Genomic DNA, 13,816 nt, shown 5'->3' on the forward strand with positions numbered 1-13,816 from the left:
TTTTGCGTTTACACCCGATCGACAAGTTAGATAATCAAAAATCTTAAGTAGAGGTCTCGTAACAAAACCAGCAATGTCATCACATTACTCGTGGGCCTGGGGTACTCGATGCCACGGACACTTATTTGCCCTCGATTTGAAATCATTTTCGGCAGATTTTCATTCCAATTTCCGACAACATGATTTTCTCTTTCGGTCTTCTTTTGGAATGTGGTTCAGTTTATTTGGGGTTTAGTATCTTCCTTGATTCCGGGGAACAGATTATCTATTTCATGGTTCATCGATCGAACCCCATCACTGTAATCGTGAATTAGGTAAAGGATTCGTCCCTGGATTGAGATTGATACCCGATACCTTTTAGACTAGTCCACGGTGTACATGCTTTGGCTGTACGACCAAGTTTCTTCATCTAAATCACATTACTTTCGGACAAATTTTCAATTTATTGTCGTCTGTCCGTCACCGATCAATCATGTTGCTGGTGTACCAAATTTGTCGTGACATTTTTCTTACAAAATCTAATTTCTTCCACTTTTCCGAAAATGTATGTTTATGGCATTCTAATTTCCTCAGTAGTGGAAGAAAATTTGCAGCATTTATTGCATCCTATTCTTTTGGAACAAAATTCTCATTTTTCTTACTATAAAGGTATCCGCTTCCACTGTTACTATTTTCCTTTGAAATCCTCTAATTCTCTTTTTCATGCCTGATCATACTGATCATCAAAACCCTTTCAAAAATCGTTTGTACCAATTTTCTTTTATTCATGTCGTTTTTCATTCAGTTTTCTTTCAAATCAAAGCTACTGGTACGAAACATTTTGCTATCTCAACGGACGTAGCCGAAATCACGACAGATTGGTACACCAATCTCACGCCACTAACAATGGCTATGGTGGCTTTTCCTTTTTTGTGAAAAGTCAAAACGGTTTGGCATCCGTTGCCTCCAGATGCCTGGGTAGTGGGACCTAATAGCCCGGTAAGGCAGCCCACTAGGAGAAGGGAGCTCCGAATTCAAATCACCAGGCTATGGTGGCTTTTTTGTGGAAAGTCAAAACGGTTTGGCATCCGTTGCCTCCAGATGCCCGGGTAGTGGGACCCAATAGCCCGGTAAGGCAGCCCACTAGGAGAAGGGAACTCCGAATTCAAATCACCAGGCTATGGTGGCTTTTCTCTTTATTTGTGAAAAGTCAAAACGGTTTGGCATCCGCTGCCTCCAGATGCCCGGGTAGTGGGACCCAATAGCCCAGTAAGGCAGCCCACTAGGAGAAGGGAACTCCGAATTCAAATCACCAGGCTATGGTGGCTTTTTTGTGAAAATTCAAAACGGTTTGGCATCCGTTGCCTCTAAATGCCTGGGTAGTGGGACCCAATAGCGCGGTAAGGCAGCCCACTAGGAGAAGGGAACTCCGAATTCAAATCACCAGGCTATGGTGGCTTTTTTGTGGAAAGTCAAAACGGTTTGGCATCCGTTGCCTCCAGATGCCTGGGTAGTGGGACCCAATAGCGCGGTAAGGCAGCCCACTAGGAGAAGGGAACTCCGAATTCAAATCACCAGGCTATGGTGGCTTTTTTGTGGAAAGTCAAAACGGTTTGGCATCCGTTGCCTCCAGATGCCTGGGTAGTGGGACCCAATAGCGCGGTAAGGCAGCCCACTAGGAGAAAGGAACTCCGAATTCAAATCACCAGGCTATGGTGGCTTTTTTGTGGAAAGTCAAAACGGTTTGGCATCCGTTGCCTCCAGATGCCCGGGTAGTGGGACCCAATAGCCCGGTAAGGCAGCCCACTAGGAGAAGGGAACTCCGAATTCAAATCACCAGGCTATGGTGGCTTTTTGTGGAAAGTCAAAACGGTTTGGCATCCGTTGCCTCCAGATGCCCGGGTAGTGGGACCCAATAGCCCGGTAAGGCAGCCCACTAGGAGAAGGGAACTCCGAATTCAAATCACCAGGCTATGGTGGCTTTTTTGTGGAAAGTCAAAACGGTTTGGCATCCGTTGCCTCCAGATGCCCGGGTAGTGGGACCCGATAGCCCGGTAAAGCAGCCCACTAGGAGAAGGGAACTCCGAATTCAAATCACCAGGCTATGGTGGCTTTTTTGTGGAAAGTCAAAACGGTTTGGCATCCGTTGCCTCCAGATGCCCGGGTAGTGGGACCCGATAGCCCGGTAAAGCAGCCCACTAGGAGAAGGGAACTCCGAATTCAAATCACCAGGCTATGGTGGCTTTTTTGTGGAAAGTCAAAACGGTTTGGCATCCGTTGCCTCCAGATGCCTGGGTAGTGGGACCCAATAGCCCGGTAAGGCAGCCCGCTAGGAGAAGGGAACTCCGAATTCAAATCACCAGGCTATGGTGGCTTTTCCCTTTTTTGTGAAAAGTCAAAACGGTTTGGCATCCATTACTTCCAGATGCCCGGGTAGTGGGACCCAATAGCCCGGCAAGGCAGCCCACTAGGAGAAGGGAACTCCGAATTCAAAACACCAGGCTATGGTGTAATGTCGAAATGGTTACTGCAAAAATCCATTTCTACATAACAATGATTTATTTTTGTCATGAATATCGCTTCTTTATTTTTTTTGAGAAGGTCACTCTAAACCTGCACCCACGTAGATCGCTAACTGATGGCATGTTTCCACCGAGTTGGCCTGTTTTCGCGTGGGTGTGAAAATTGGATGGTACCATTTAATCCAATGCATGTCTGACTTAGATGCGCTGTCGAACTGTGCAAAGGGTGAATCATTAACAAGGCCTGTTAATGGTCATCCATTTGACAAGTGAAGCCCTGAAACTACAAGCTCTCTCAGACTAGTTCTTTTTCTAAATTTTTCGATTTCTTTAAATGTTTTTACATTTTTTTAAAAGTCTATTGTATATATGATAACAACTCTAAGACGGTTGCGAATACTTGGATGTTTAATAAGTACGTGTAAATAACTAATGTTATTCAATGTTTGGTCGGTACGTGAATGACGGCGTAGTTCATTTGTTTCGGTGCAGTACATGTGTAACATTAACTTGGGCAGGGTTTTTGTTGCTCATATCGACACCTAATTATTTCCTCCGCTTTCGGTAAACACTGTCATCTAGTAAAGCCAAACGAATATTAGATACAAGTGCAATAAAAGAGATTTTTGTTGGAAAGGAAAAGTGCGATCGACAAAAAAAACTTGGGCATAGTTTTTCATCACTTCGCAACTAGCCTAAATTAGCGAAACATAAAGGATGTGTGTCGTGCTTTCTGAAGATAACTAATCAAATTTTGCCAAGAAATCCATAAATCGGCCATGCATGTATCAATTCTCAACACATGTCTATTAAAAGATAGAATCTCTAAAATGAAGTGTACTCTGAAATAAGTAAATAAATGTACGTTGTATGGCAAAATGTTGCCCCCCTGGGGAAGGGTCAATGTTTTATCACGGAACTGGGCACTGATATTTCCGGTAAGTACCTGCACAGGCATTTGGGGTCCCACTCCGAGAGCCATTGGGCAGACATCTCGGTGTGATGAGCTAGCCCCAGGAGCCGCTGCACGGACATTGAAGCCCCACTCCGAGAGCCATTGGGCAGGCATCTCGGAGTGACAAGCTAGCCCCAGGAGCCACTGCACAGGCATTTGGGGTCCCACTCCAAGAGCCATTGGGCAGGCGTCTCGGAGTGACGAGTTAGCCCCAGGAGCCACTGCACAGGCATTTGGGGTCCCACTCCGAGAGCCATTGGGCAGGCGTCTCGGAGTGACGAGTTAGCCCCAGGAGCCACTGCACAGGCATTTGGGGTCCCACTCCGAGAGCCATTGGGCAGGCGTCTCGGAGTGACGAGTTAGCCCCAGGAGCCACTGCACAGGCATTTGGGGTCCCACTCCGAGAGCCATTGGGCAGGCATCTCGGTGTGACGAGCTAGCCCCAGGAGCCGCTGCACAGGCATTTGGGGTCCCACTCCGAGAGCCATTGGGCAGGCATCTCGGTGTGACGAGCTAGCCCCAGGAGCCGCTGCACAGGCATTTGGGGTCCCACTCCGAGAGCCATTGGACAGGCATCTCGGTGTGTCGAGCTAGCCCCAGGAGCCACTGCACGGATATTGAGGCTCAACTCCGAGAGCCATTGGGCAGGCGTCTCAGAGTGATGAGCTAGCCCCAGGAGCCGCTGCACAGGCATTTGGGATCTCACTCCGAGAGCCATTGGGTAGGCATCTCGGTGTGACGAACTAGCCCCAGGGGCCGCTGCACAGGCATTTGGGGTCCCACTCCGAGAGCCATTGGGCAGGCATCTCGGTGTGACGAGCTAGCCCCAGGAGCCACTGCACGGACATTGAGGCTCCACTCCGAGAGCCATTGGGCAGGCGTCTCGGAGTGACGAGCTAGCCCCAGGAGCCGCTGCACAGGCATTTGGGGTCCCACTCCGAGAGCCATTGGGTAGGCATCTCGGTGTGACGAGCTAGTCCCAGGAGCCGCTGCACAGGCATTTGGGGTCCCACTCCGAGAGCCATTGGACAGGCATCTCGGTGTGACGAGCTAGCCCCAGGAGCCACTGCACGGACATTGAGGCGCCACTCCGAGAGCCATTAGGCAGGCGTCTCGGAGTGACGAGCTAGCCCCAGGAGCCGCTGCATAGGCATTTGGGGTCTCACTCCGAGAGCCATTGGGTAGGCATCTCGGTGTGACGAGCTAGCTCTAGGAGCCGCTGCACAGGCATTTGGGGTCCCACTCCGAGAGCCATTGGGCAGGCATCTCAGTGTGACGAGCTAGCCCCAGGAGCCGCTGCACAGGCATTTGGGGTCCCACTCCGAGAGCCATTGGACAGGCATCTCGGTGTGACGAGCTAGCCCCAGGAGCCACTGCACGGACATTGAGGCTCCACTCCGAGAGCCATTGGACAGGCATCTCGGAGTGACGAGCTATCCCCAGGGGTCGCTGCGAGGATAATTTGGGTCCCACTCCGAGAGCCGTTGGACAGGCATCTCGGTGTGACGAGCTAGCCCCAGGAGCCACTGCACAGGCATTTGGGTCTCACTCCGAGAGCCATTCGACAGGCATCTCGGTGTGACGAGCTAGCCCCAGGAGCCGCTGCACAAGCATTTGGGGTCCTACTCCGAGAGCCATTTGACAGGCATCTCGGAGTGACGAGCTAGCCCTAGGAACCGCTGCACTAGCATCCAGGGCTACCCTGTGAGTCATTTGTCAGCCATCCACGGGCTGGAGCACTATTGTTCTTAGTGCCACTATCGCCACGAGGAGTTTGGGTAAGAGCCCATGGGAGGAAGGATCATGAACCAGAGAGGTTCTTATCATCAGTGCTCACCTCCAGTGAACCGCCGGTCGATACTGGTTCTTTTGTGAACGAAATCGATACATGTAATGGCCAGATGGACCGAGAAAGCACGGCCTAAGTCACTAAGCAATGAATATATGTAATGAATTAATGAAGATTGGTGAAATATTGTAAAATACGAATATATTGTAAAATCAAAAATTATGTATATTGTCACGATGACAAACTAAAGAGGAAGCTCGCCGATCAATTCGGTACAAAAGGAAGCGACTGTCGTTCAGAGAATGCGCGATCATTCTCGCTGTGGTCAAAAGTAGCTCCAACTATTCATTTCTTCGCCACTGATTCGAAACTAGAACGGCGGATCCGAGCAGCCACCCGGCATCCTCAAGTGCACACTGGCGACGAGGACGGCTTAATGATTGGTAAAAAATCTACACGTCATCGTAAACCGGACCCCTCGGTGATTGAGGCACGCTCGACAACTCATGGTAAGTTATTCCATGATTTTTTTAAATCTTAAAAAAAGCATTGTCCTTCTTATTCATTTGATTAATCGATATTTATTCGATTTGAGTGTTATTTTCATTTGAAACCACCACAATACCTGCCGGGCCGAGAAACAGGAGGTTTGATTTTGAAATCGGAAATCGAAGTACAACATGTACCAGTACCTGATCGGCGGTCGAATTTTCATAATGTTTTGCTTGCGACTATTTTAGCTGGTTTTTTTTGCATTTGGAAATAACTATTATAGGATCATATTTTCCATTGTTCATATTTGTTGGCGTTTTCACGTGTAAATAGTCCGAAAGTTTATTGTAGGTTTTTGTCGAGCAATGTTGATGTAATAGTCTTCTTAGCGTCCTCTTAAGTTGTTTGCCCCGGTATGTTGACTAGTGCCGGTCCAGTTTTTTGAAAATTTCCTAGAATGGGTTTCAGTTTCTCTATCAGTTTTGACCATTTTATATCAGTTTTTTCGAAAAGAATTTGTGAGTCCACCATCGTCAAATCGTACTATCAAATTTGATTATGCCAGAGGCGTTTTTATCTAGATGTTGATTTGTCAAATCAATTTACCAAAGTAAATTCTGCACATGCCATTTACTACTTGATTTATCAAATCGATTCGGCTAATCACTGCATTTATTCAAATAATGACTCAAATCGATTTGATAAATCAAGCAAATTGCTAGTGGAGCGATTTACTTGATTTGTCTAACTAATTTGAGTAGATTTAAATGGAGAGTAAAGATGGCGGAAAAGAATCAGAAAGTCTCCCAGCACTGGTTACTTATCCGCGCGTTTATCTAACTGCAAATCGATTTATCAAATCAGATTATACGATTTTACAAAATCAAATTTAATTTGATGTGATAAATTCGCCTTAGATTTTAAAGCCCGTATACAAATTAGTATCGTGTGTACGTCCGTCCCGTAGCCCGGTGTTGTATTCCGTATTTTATGCTCTTGATTGAGCTGTTAAATAAGGTCAAAATGGCGTCGCTGGTCAGGGCCGTGTCGCCAAAACTACTACAAAATGCAGTTTTACTGAATAAGTCGTGTTTGAACATCGTAAGGTAAGGGTTTATATGTTGAAAGCTTCATTTTAGGTAAGATTGCAACCAGCCTATGTTCCGCATAAATTCTTACAGGCGAAAAAATTCACCTCGGCTGACTGAATTCCTCCCAATCCCGAATCCGCGGGTTGTTGTTGTGGTTGTTACGTAAATAACGATTCGTAATTTCTCAATAGGGTTTAGAACACAATGCTCTGTTTTTTAGGTGTGGTTCGGTATGGCATCCTGATAAAACGTATTATGATCAGTTCAAAGATCCCGTAATGTATCCAGATGAGTTTACATCTAAATGGAAAAACCGGCCATTTAACGGTATGTTGGCCTACGGCTACACGCATTAGTACTAGTGGACTCCATCCACTCTTCAAGTCTGATTTCAGCAACCCTGAAGTGAACTTTACCCCAACCTTAAGTTGGGTTTTTTTCATCTAATATTTGTTTCTTAACCATTGATATAATGTCCAAATTATATTTGCCTACCATCCAATTCAGATGTCATCATTCTCTTGGGGGAATGCTTTGGTCATGAACATAATTTAACATTTCTTAGATTATGAATTAGGGGATGAATGATTTGTATGATTTTATAGAGAAAGCTGAAGTAATCGAGAAGGAAGTTCAAAACATTACGTTGAATTTCGGGCCTCAGCATCCAGCTGCTCACGGAGTCTTGCGTTTAGTGCTTACCCTTGATGGTGAGGTGAGTTGAAGCGATAGAATTGTAGCCGTGTTGATGCCTGCATAGAACTACAGCGAGGGATTAGAGTAAAATTTAGGGTTATCGGTGACATTGAATTTGTGCTACTGAAAAACAAATGGTGGCATAAATGTATGAACTGCCTAATTTTCTGTGAACACATGTACCCAGTTGCAGCGGCTTTGAAGTGAGTACATACGCTGGCCTAATGCAATTGGAACTTGCCCAGCAGCGACACTAGCCCCTATGTCAAAATTGGTATTATGGAATGCATGGAAATTCCAATACATCTTTTCGATCATTTCATCTGCCTATCTACATGTCCACTTGTTTCTAATGAGTGCTGTTAGAAATGGAAACTGGAATATAACATATTTGTAACTATTTCAGACTGTCGTGAGAGCCGATCCGCACATAGGCTTACTCCATCGCGGAACTGAGAAACTGATCGAGTATAAAACATATCTACAGGTCAGTATCACTGAATGCCGAAAACCGTTTTGTAAGTTACAAATGAAATCAATCATTTAGCATATACTCGTAATTTTGCCAAATCTGTCAAGCGACAACATTGATCAATATAAGTATTATGAACTATTATTTTCAGGCAAATTTAAAATGTACACAATTTGCACCTGTTTATATTGCAGGCTTTACCTTATTTCGATCGCTTGGACTATGTTTCGATGATGTGTAATGAGCAATGTTACTCGTTAGCCGTCGAGAGGTTATTGAACATAGAAGTTCCGGAACGCGCGAAATGGATCAGAAGTAAGTGCCGCTAGTTCCATCCCGGGGCATGGTAAGGTTATAACAGGGTTCTTGAAGGTTTTGGAAAGTTTTGGAAAATGCGAATCTTTTTCCAGGTGCTTGAAAAGCTGTGGAAATTTTGTTTCATTCTCTATAGCTATGGAGAAGGTATTGAAAATCAGAAAGTTGTCCCGAAATGTAATTTTCCTTCTATTTTGAATTTAAGGCGGTATTCCTAATTGTCTAAGAATTTTAACGACAGTAGGGAGTTGCTACTGTCGATAAAACCATTGTTCATAGCCACCATACATTTGATAAAGATATTTGTGAAAAAAACTTTGTTGATGGTATTGATAATTTACTAATGGCATTTATTTACTTTGAATGGGCCTGAGTTGTCTGTTCGAAGTTGATTTAGGGGTATGAAAAATTGATAATCTATGTATGGAAAAGGTAAAAAACCAGCCAACAAATTAGTTGTTGTAATCTGAATTTGAATTAAAAATGTGTTTCTGTTTGTTGTTGCAGCGTTGTTCGGGGAGATCACTCGTCTGCTGAATCACGTCATGGCCGTCGGTTGCCACGCGTTGGACGTCGGAGCGATGACGCCGTTTTTCTGGCTTTTCGAAGAGCGTGAGAAACTGTGCGAAATCTACGAGCGCGTTTCCGGCGCTCGCATGCACGCCGCTTACGTTCGCCCGGGAGGAGTGGCCTTGGTAAATATATAAAAGAAAAAATTGAAACGATCATTTTATGATTAATTGCTTTGGGGGCATGTACAGGGTGCAGGGTGTACTCTGATCTGGAAAACTCGGGGAATTCGAAGAATTTTACCAAAAACTGGAAAACTCTGGGAATTCAGATTAAGACTACGTGTTTCTTTATCAATACGTGATTCGATGAAAAATGAATGAATTGTAACATTTTAAACCTAGAAATTTCTCAGATTCACTTGGAGAATTTAGTGCAATCACTTGGAAAATTCAGGGGAAAGTTCGGGGCTTTGTAAATGGGTAAAAAGTGGTTGTTATGATGTAAATTTGATATGTAAAAATCATCAAATGCTATGCCAACTCAGCAAATTCTTTTTAACTCGGTGCATAATCTACCGGGGTATTTGATAGATTCAGAAGACATTCACAATCCATGCCCCCAATAGTTGCTCAGCATGTTAAACTCGTATTATTGTATACTGTCTAGGATATGCCGCTCGGTTTAATGGATGATATTTACGAATGGATCGAGAAATTCGGTCAACGAATCGACGAAGTTCACGAACTGTTGTCGAATAACCGAATCTGGAAAGAGCGAACAATCGACATCGGTGTCATCTCGTCGGAGGAGGCGTTAAACTATGGCTTCAGGTATGTACAGCTGATCATCAGATGTTCCTAGACAATATTGATGAAAAAAAAGGCGCGAATTAGAAAAGAACAGGGTTCATACAGATCAAGGAATTCAGGAATATTTTTCCCTGCTGAAGAAAATCAAAGAATCTGGACTCCCGGCTTTTTCCTTTAAAGTCATGGAATTTCAGATTCACAGAAATTTTCCAAGTACAATTGTTTTGTATCTACTGCCATGCATACTCTAGGCAGCATGCTGTCTATTTATTACCAGCACACCTATTATGCACACTGATTATTGTTCTGAAACCACTTCAATGATTGAGCAATAAAGAGACCGGCTACAGGTTGATACAATAACCATGGCTTGGTGTCATTTATAAAGAAAACAAACAGTTAAAGGTTTCAATGGAAGATTTTTAAGCGCTTAATGAGTTGCTTTTACGATTTTCAGTGGAGTGATGTTGCGCGGTTCCGGTATCAAGTGGGATCTCAGGAAATCGCAGCCGTACGATAACTACCACAAGGTCGATTTCGACGTTCCGATCGGAAAATCCGGAGACACATACGACAGGTATGCGCACTATTCATCCAGTCGTTTCATAGTCGATTTCATCAGAAGCAAATTTAACGCTAGGAAGACGTATCGTTTCTAGGTATCTGTGTCGTATGGAAGAGATGAGACAATCGATTCGAATTATACATCAGTGTTTGAATAAGATGACGCCTGGAGAAGTCCGTGTCGACGACGCTAAAGTATCTCCTCCTCGTAGAGGTGAAATGAAGGTTAGTTGAATCAAAAATTTGAAATGACACGCGTACACAAGTGCCTCGTACAAGGTCCCTACAACTCCTCGATTTCTTTGTATCTCCTTCTAAATTGAATTTTAAAAGAGTCAACATTAATTGGGTAGATTTTACAGTACAGTAAATTTTCTCTTTTGAAACACCTTACGATATTTTCTAGGAATGACTTATCAGTAGAGGCCTTGTTCTTACAGAGTGGCCACTGGCCTGCAAAATAGGGAAAATTCATCTATGTCTTACATCTTTGACCGTGTAAAATCAAATCAAAGTGGACCCTTAGTACGTGTAGTGTAGACTGGTCCGTGCGATGAACGCATTTCATGACAAAGGTTTCCTGTGCATCTGCCACATGGAGTTTATATCTCCCTGCGATTGGCGATTCAGAAACTCGTACTTGTAATGTATAGAAGCATAATGTTTGGTTTCTTGTGCCATTGCAGGAATCGATGGAAGCTTTGATTCATCACTTCAAGCTCTATTCGGAAGGTTATCAAGTGCCGCCGGGCAATACTTATACGGCGATCGAAGCTCCGAAAGGTGAATTCGGTGTCTATCTCATATCCGATGGCACAAACAAACCGTACAGATGTAAAATCAAAGCTCCGGGTTTCGCTCATCTGGTAAGTATAGAACTGTCTTGGGGTACTTGTGAGACTTGTACAAGTCCATCAAATCCTTTTGAGTGCCCTTCTCTATTTCGTCAACAAAGATGATAGGAGCATTTCAGCGCGAGGTAACCTAATATTGCCTTCTGGACATCGAAGTACCCTTTTGGGATGTGACAAGTTCTTCACAACTAGCCCCTCATTGCGGGAGTACACCTAATATTGCCTTCTGGACATCGAAGTACCCTTTTGGGATGTGACAAGTTCTTCACAACTAGCCCCTCATTGCGGGAGTACACCTAATATTGCCTTCTGGACGTCGAAGTACCATTTTGGGATGTGACAAATTCTTCAGAACTAGCCCCTCATTGCGGGAGTACACCTGATATTGCCTTCTGGACATCGAAGTACCATTTTGGGATGTGACAAGTTCTTAACAACTAGCCCCTCATTGCGGGAGTACACCTAATATTGCCTTTGTTGATATCAAAGTACCCTATTGGGATGTGACAAGTTTTTCAGAACTAGCCCCTGACTGTTAATCCATCGATGGTCAACACACTTGTAAGGTTTAATTATTTGACTGTCCATTTTCAGGCTGGTTTACATAAATTATCAAAAGGCCACATGTTAGCCGATGTCGTCGCGATTATCGGTACACTGGACGTAGTGTTCGGAGAAGTCGATCGATAATGCGAAACTGAAACCAAAATAGACGTCTTAGGAAATTAATGTTGAAATAGCTTTAGCGATTTGTAAATAAGTACTAACAGTGACAAATACGTAAGATTCTCTCGTCTTGTACATAGTATTAACCATTAGTGAAACTCTATGTCCGTGTTGTGAGGAAATAATCCCACTCCGATATGACGAAAGACAAATTCCAAAAGGTTTCCGTTAAACTAATCATTTATTGATTCGATGTTTTTCGATTATAACCTAATACCGTCAGTCATACAGGAATACCGAGAAAACTATGATATATATATTTAATATTCCTGAAGATGACTATTAGGTTATAGCCGAAACATCGAATCAATAAATATATAAGCTTTAAAGGAAATTTTTCGGACCTCATCTTTCTCGTTATATTAGTGTGGGATTATGTATTGTTCGGGTGAATCAAGCAGGTGGTCTTAATTTTTGGAGAGCCTCGCTTGCCGAGGTGTCGCATCTAAGAGAAATTGATTTTCTAACTTAAGATTTTCTTATTTATAAACTGTCTGCAAAATGTTCTCAGTAATCCCCAAGAGTTGTTCAGACTGATATTTTTCGCTTGTTGTTAATATTTTGAGTAGTGCTAGGTATAAATTGTATCGATTTGAAGCCTATAATTAAATGTGATGAATGGAAAGACTCTCGAGTTCGTGTTGGTGTACTGTATAGAAAGAATATTGTGGTATTTGAATAAAAATGATTGTAAAAGAAAACACGACCGTGTGTGGTGAATGTTAATTTTTTGGGTTTTAATCCAAGCTTCCATATTCAAGCGTAGCGAGTTTTCTGGAGATTCAGATTTAGTTTGGTCAATGGAAGAGCCAATGAATAGCATCAGACCGGTCTCCCTTTTTGTTTGGACTGTCATTGAATAGGGTTCCTACGACCGATTCCTTCTAGAAAACGGAAAATGTTTTAAAAGGAGCTAGAAACTACTTTAATTTGAGCGAATTGCCCAAAACTTCTATTCAGAGAAATAGGCTATTAGAAATTGTTTGTCTCATTAGTTCGGTTATCGGAGTTAGTCGACTATAGTCGAACTAAATGAAACGGAATGTCCGTTAGTCGGAACTATGGTCCGGAAATCGTCGACCACGCAATTGAACACGGTTGCTATAGTTCGGACCTGGCTGATACTGTGAAATACGTTACGATCAAACTAGTTTTCCTTGAACCACTAGGTAAACTACAGTTTACCTAGTAATTCAACTAATAGTGTGTTCCGTGAAAAGCTGTGAATTTTATAGGGCAGTGAAATGGGGGTGTTACTAAAACTGTTTTCTGAAACGAAGACCTATGCACTTTGCGATACTAGAACTATGCCTGACTAAAACGAAGACCGAAGACCTACGCACTCATTAGAAATCATCACTTGGGCACTTGCTGTGTATTCAACCTCTGTCAATGAGTTTAGGCATGGACGTATCTCCTAGTTTATACGTCCATGGTTTAGGCAATACCAGATACAAACAAACGCATATGAAACGTAAATTGGTCGGTTTTCTCTGGTGCGTATAGTCTTCGTTTTAGCAGTGCTTTGTTTTAGTAACGCTTGTTGCTATATCAAACTTAACTAAACGAATGACAAATTTCAAAATCAATCATTTATTCTCATACAACAATTATACAAAATGCCAGGTTTGTGCTCGAGGAATTATAATGTAAGCTCCTCAAACACGGACTTTCAAAAACAACTAGTCCAACCACCATAGGCGTATAAACTATAAACGAGAGTTTATACGCCCATGGTCCAACCATAGACTCTAAAACAGAAACGTCTATGGCCCACAACCATGGACTCTTAAACCGTGAGTCCATGGCTCCCCGCACTAAAACCAGAGATAAACCTGGCCTAATACTCTGGAAAGTGTAGGATTAAGTAATCAATCTGATTTACCTTCTTACATCATTTTATTTTCACATCATATTAACTTTTAGCTTATTTTCTCAAATTTTAATAGATATTTTATTTCTATTATTACTATGTATGAAATTGTACTAACTTAAAACAAAGTTACATGTAAGGTATTTAGAAGTCTTTATCTACGATA

The 13,816-nt window shown here is 43.1% G+C and overlaps 1 protein-coding gene across 1 annotated transcript; it reads left to right on the plus strand.

The window, feature by feature from the left end:
- Positions 1 to 6,760: 6,760 nt before the first annotated feature.
- Positions 6,761 to 12,462, plus strand: LOC141906711 (NADH-ubiquinone oxidoreductase 49 kDa subunit-like). Its single transcript, XM_074796023.1, has 11 exons — positions 6,761 to 6,843; positions 7,049 to 7,155; positions 7,434 to 7,543; positions 7,931 to 8,011; positions 8,191 to 8,311; positions 8,819 to 9,006; positions 9,491 to 9,654; positions 10,091 to 10,210; positions 10,293 to 10,422; positions 10,884 to 11,063; positions 11,646 to 12,462. Exons 1-11 carry the CDS (start codon positions 6,761 to 6,763, stop codon positions 11,739 to 11,741), a joined length of 1,380 nt encoding a protein of 459 aa, XP_074652124.1. The 3' UTR covers positions 11,742 to 12,462.
- Positions 12,463 to 13,816: the final 1,354 nt, after the last annotated feature.

Source organism: Tubulanus polymorphus, chromosome 6 (assembly GCF_964204645.1).
Source record: "Tubulanus polymorphus chromosome 6, tnTubPoly1.2, whole genome shotgun sequence".
Classification (NCBI taxonomy): Eukaryota; Metazoa; Nemertea; class Palaeonemertea; order Tubulaniformes; family Tubulanidae; genus Tubulanus; species Tubulanus polymorphus.

Coding starts and splice junctions, on each gene's coding strand:
- LOC141906711 (XM_074796023.1), top strand. CDS start 6,761: ATGGCGTCGCTGGTCAGGGCCGTGTCGCCAAAACTACTACAAAATGCA. Junction 7,156..7,433: donor GAAAAACCGGCCATTTAACG/GTATGTTGGCCT, acceptor ATGATTTTATAG/AGAAAGCTGAAGTAATCGAG. Junction 8,312..8,818: donor ACGCGCGAAATGGATCAGAA/GTAAGTGCCGCT, acceptor TTGTTGTTGCAG/CGTTGTTCGGGGAGATCACT.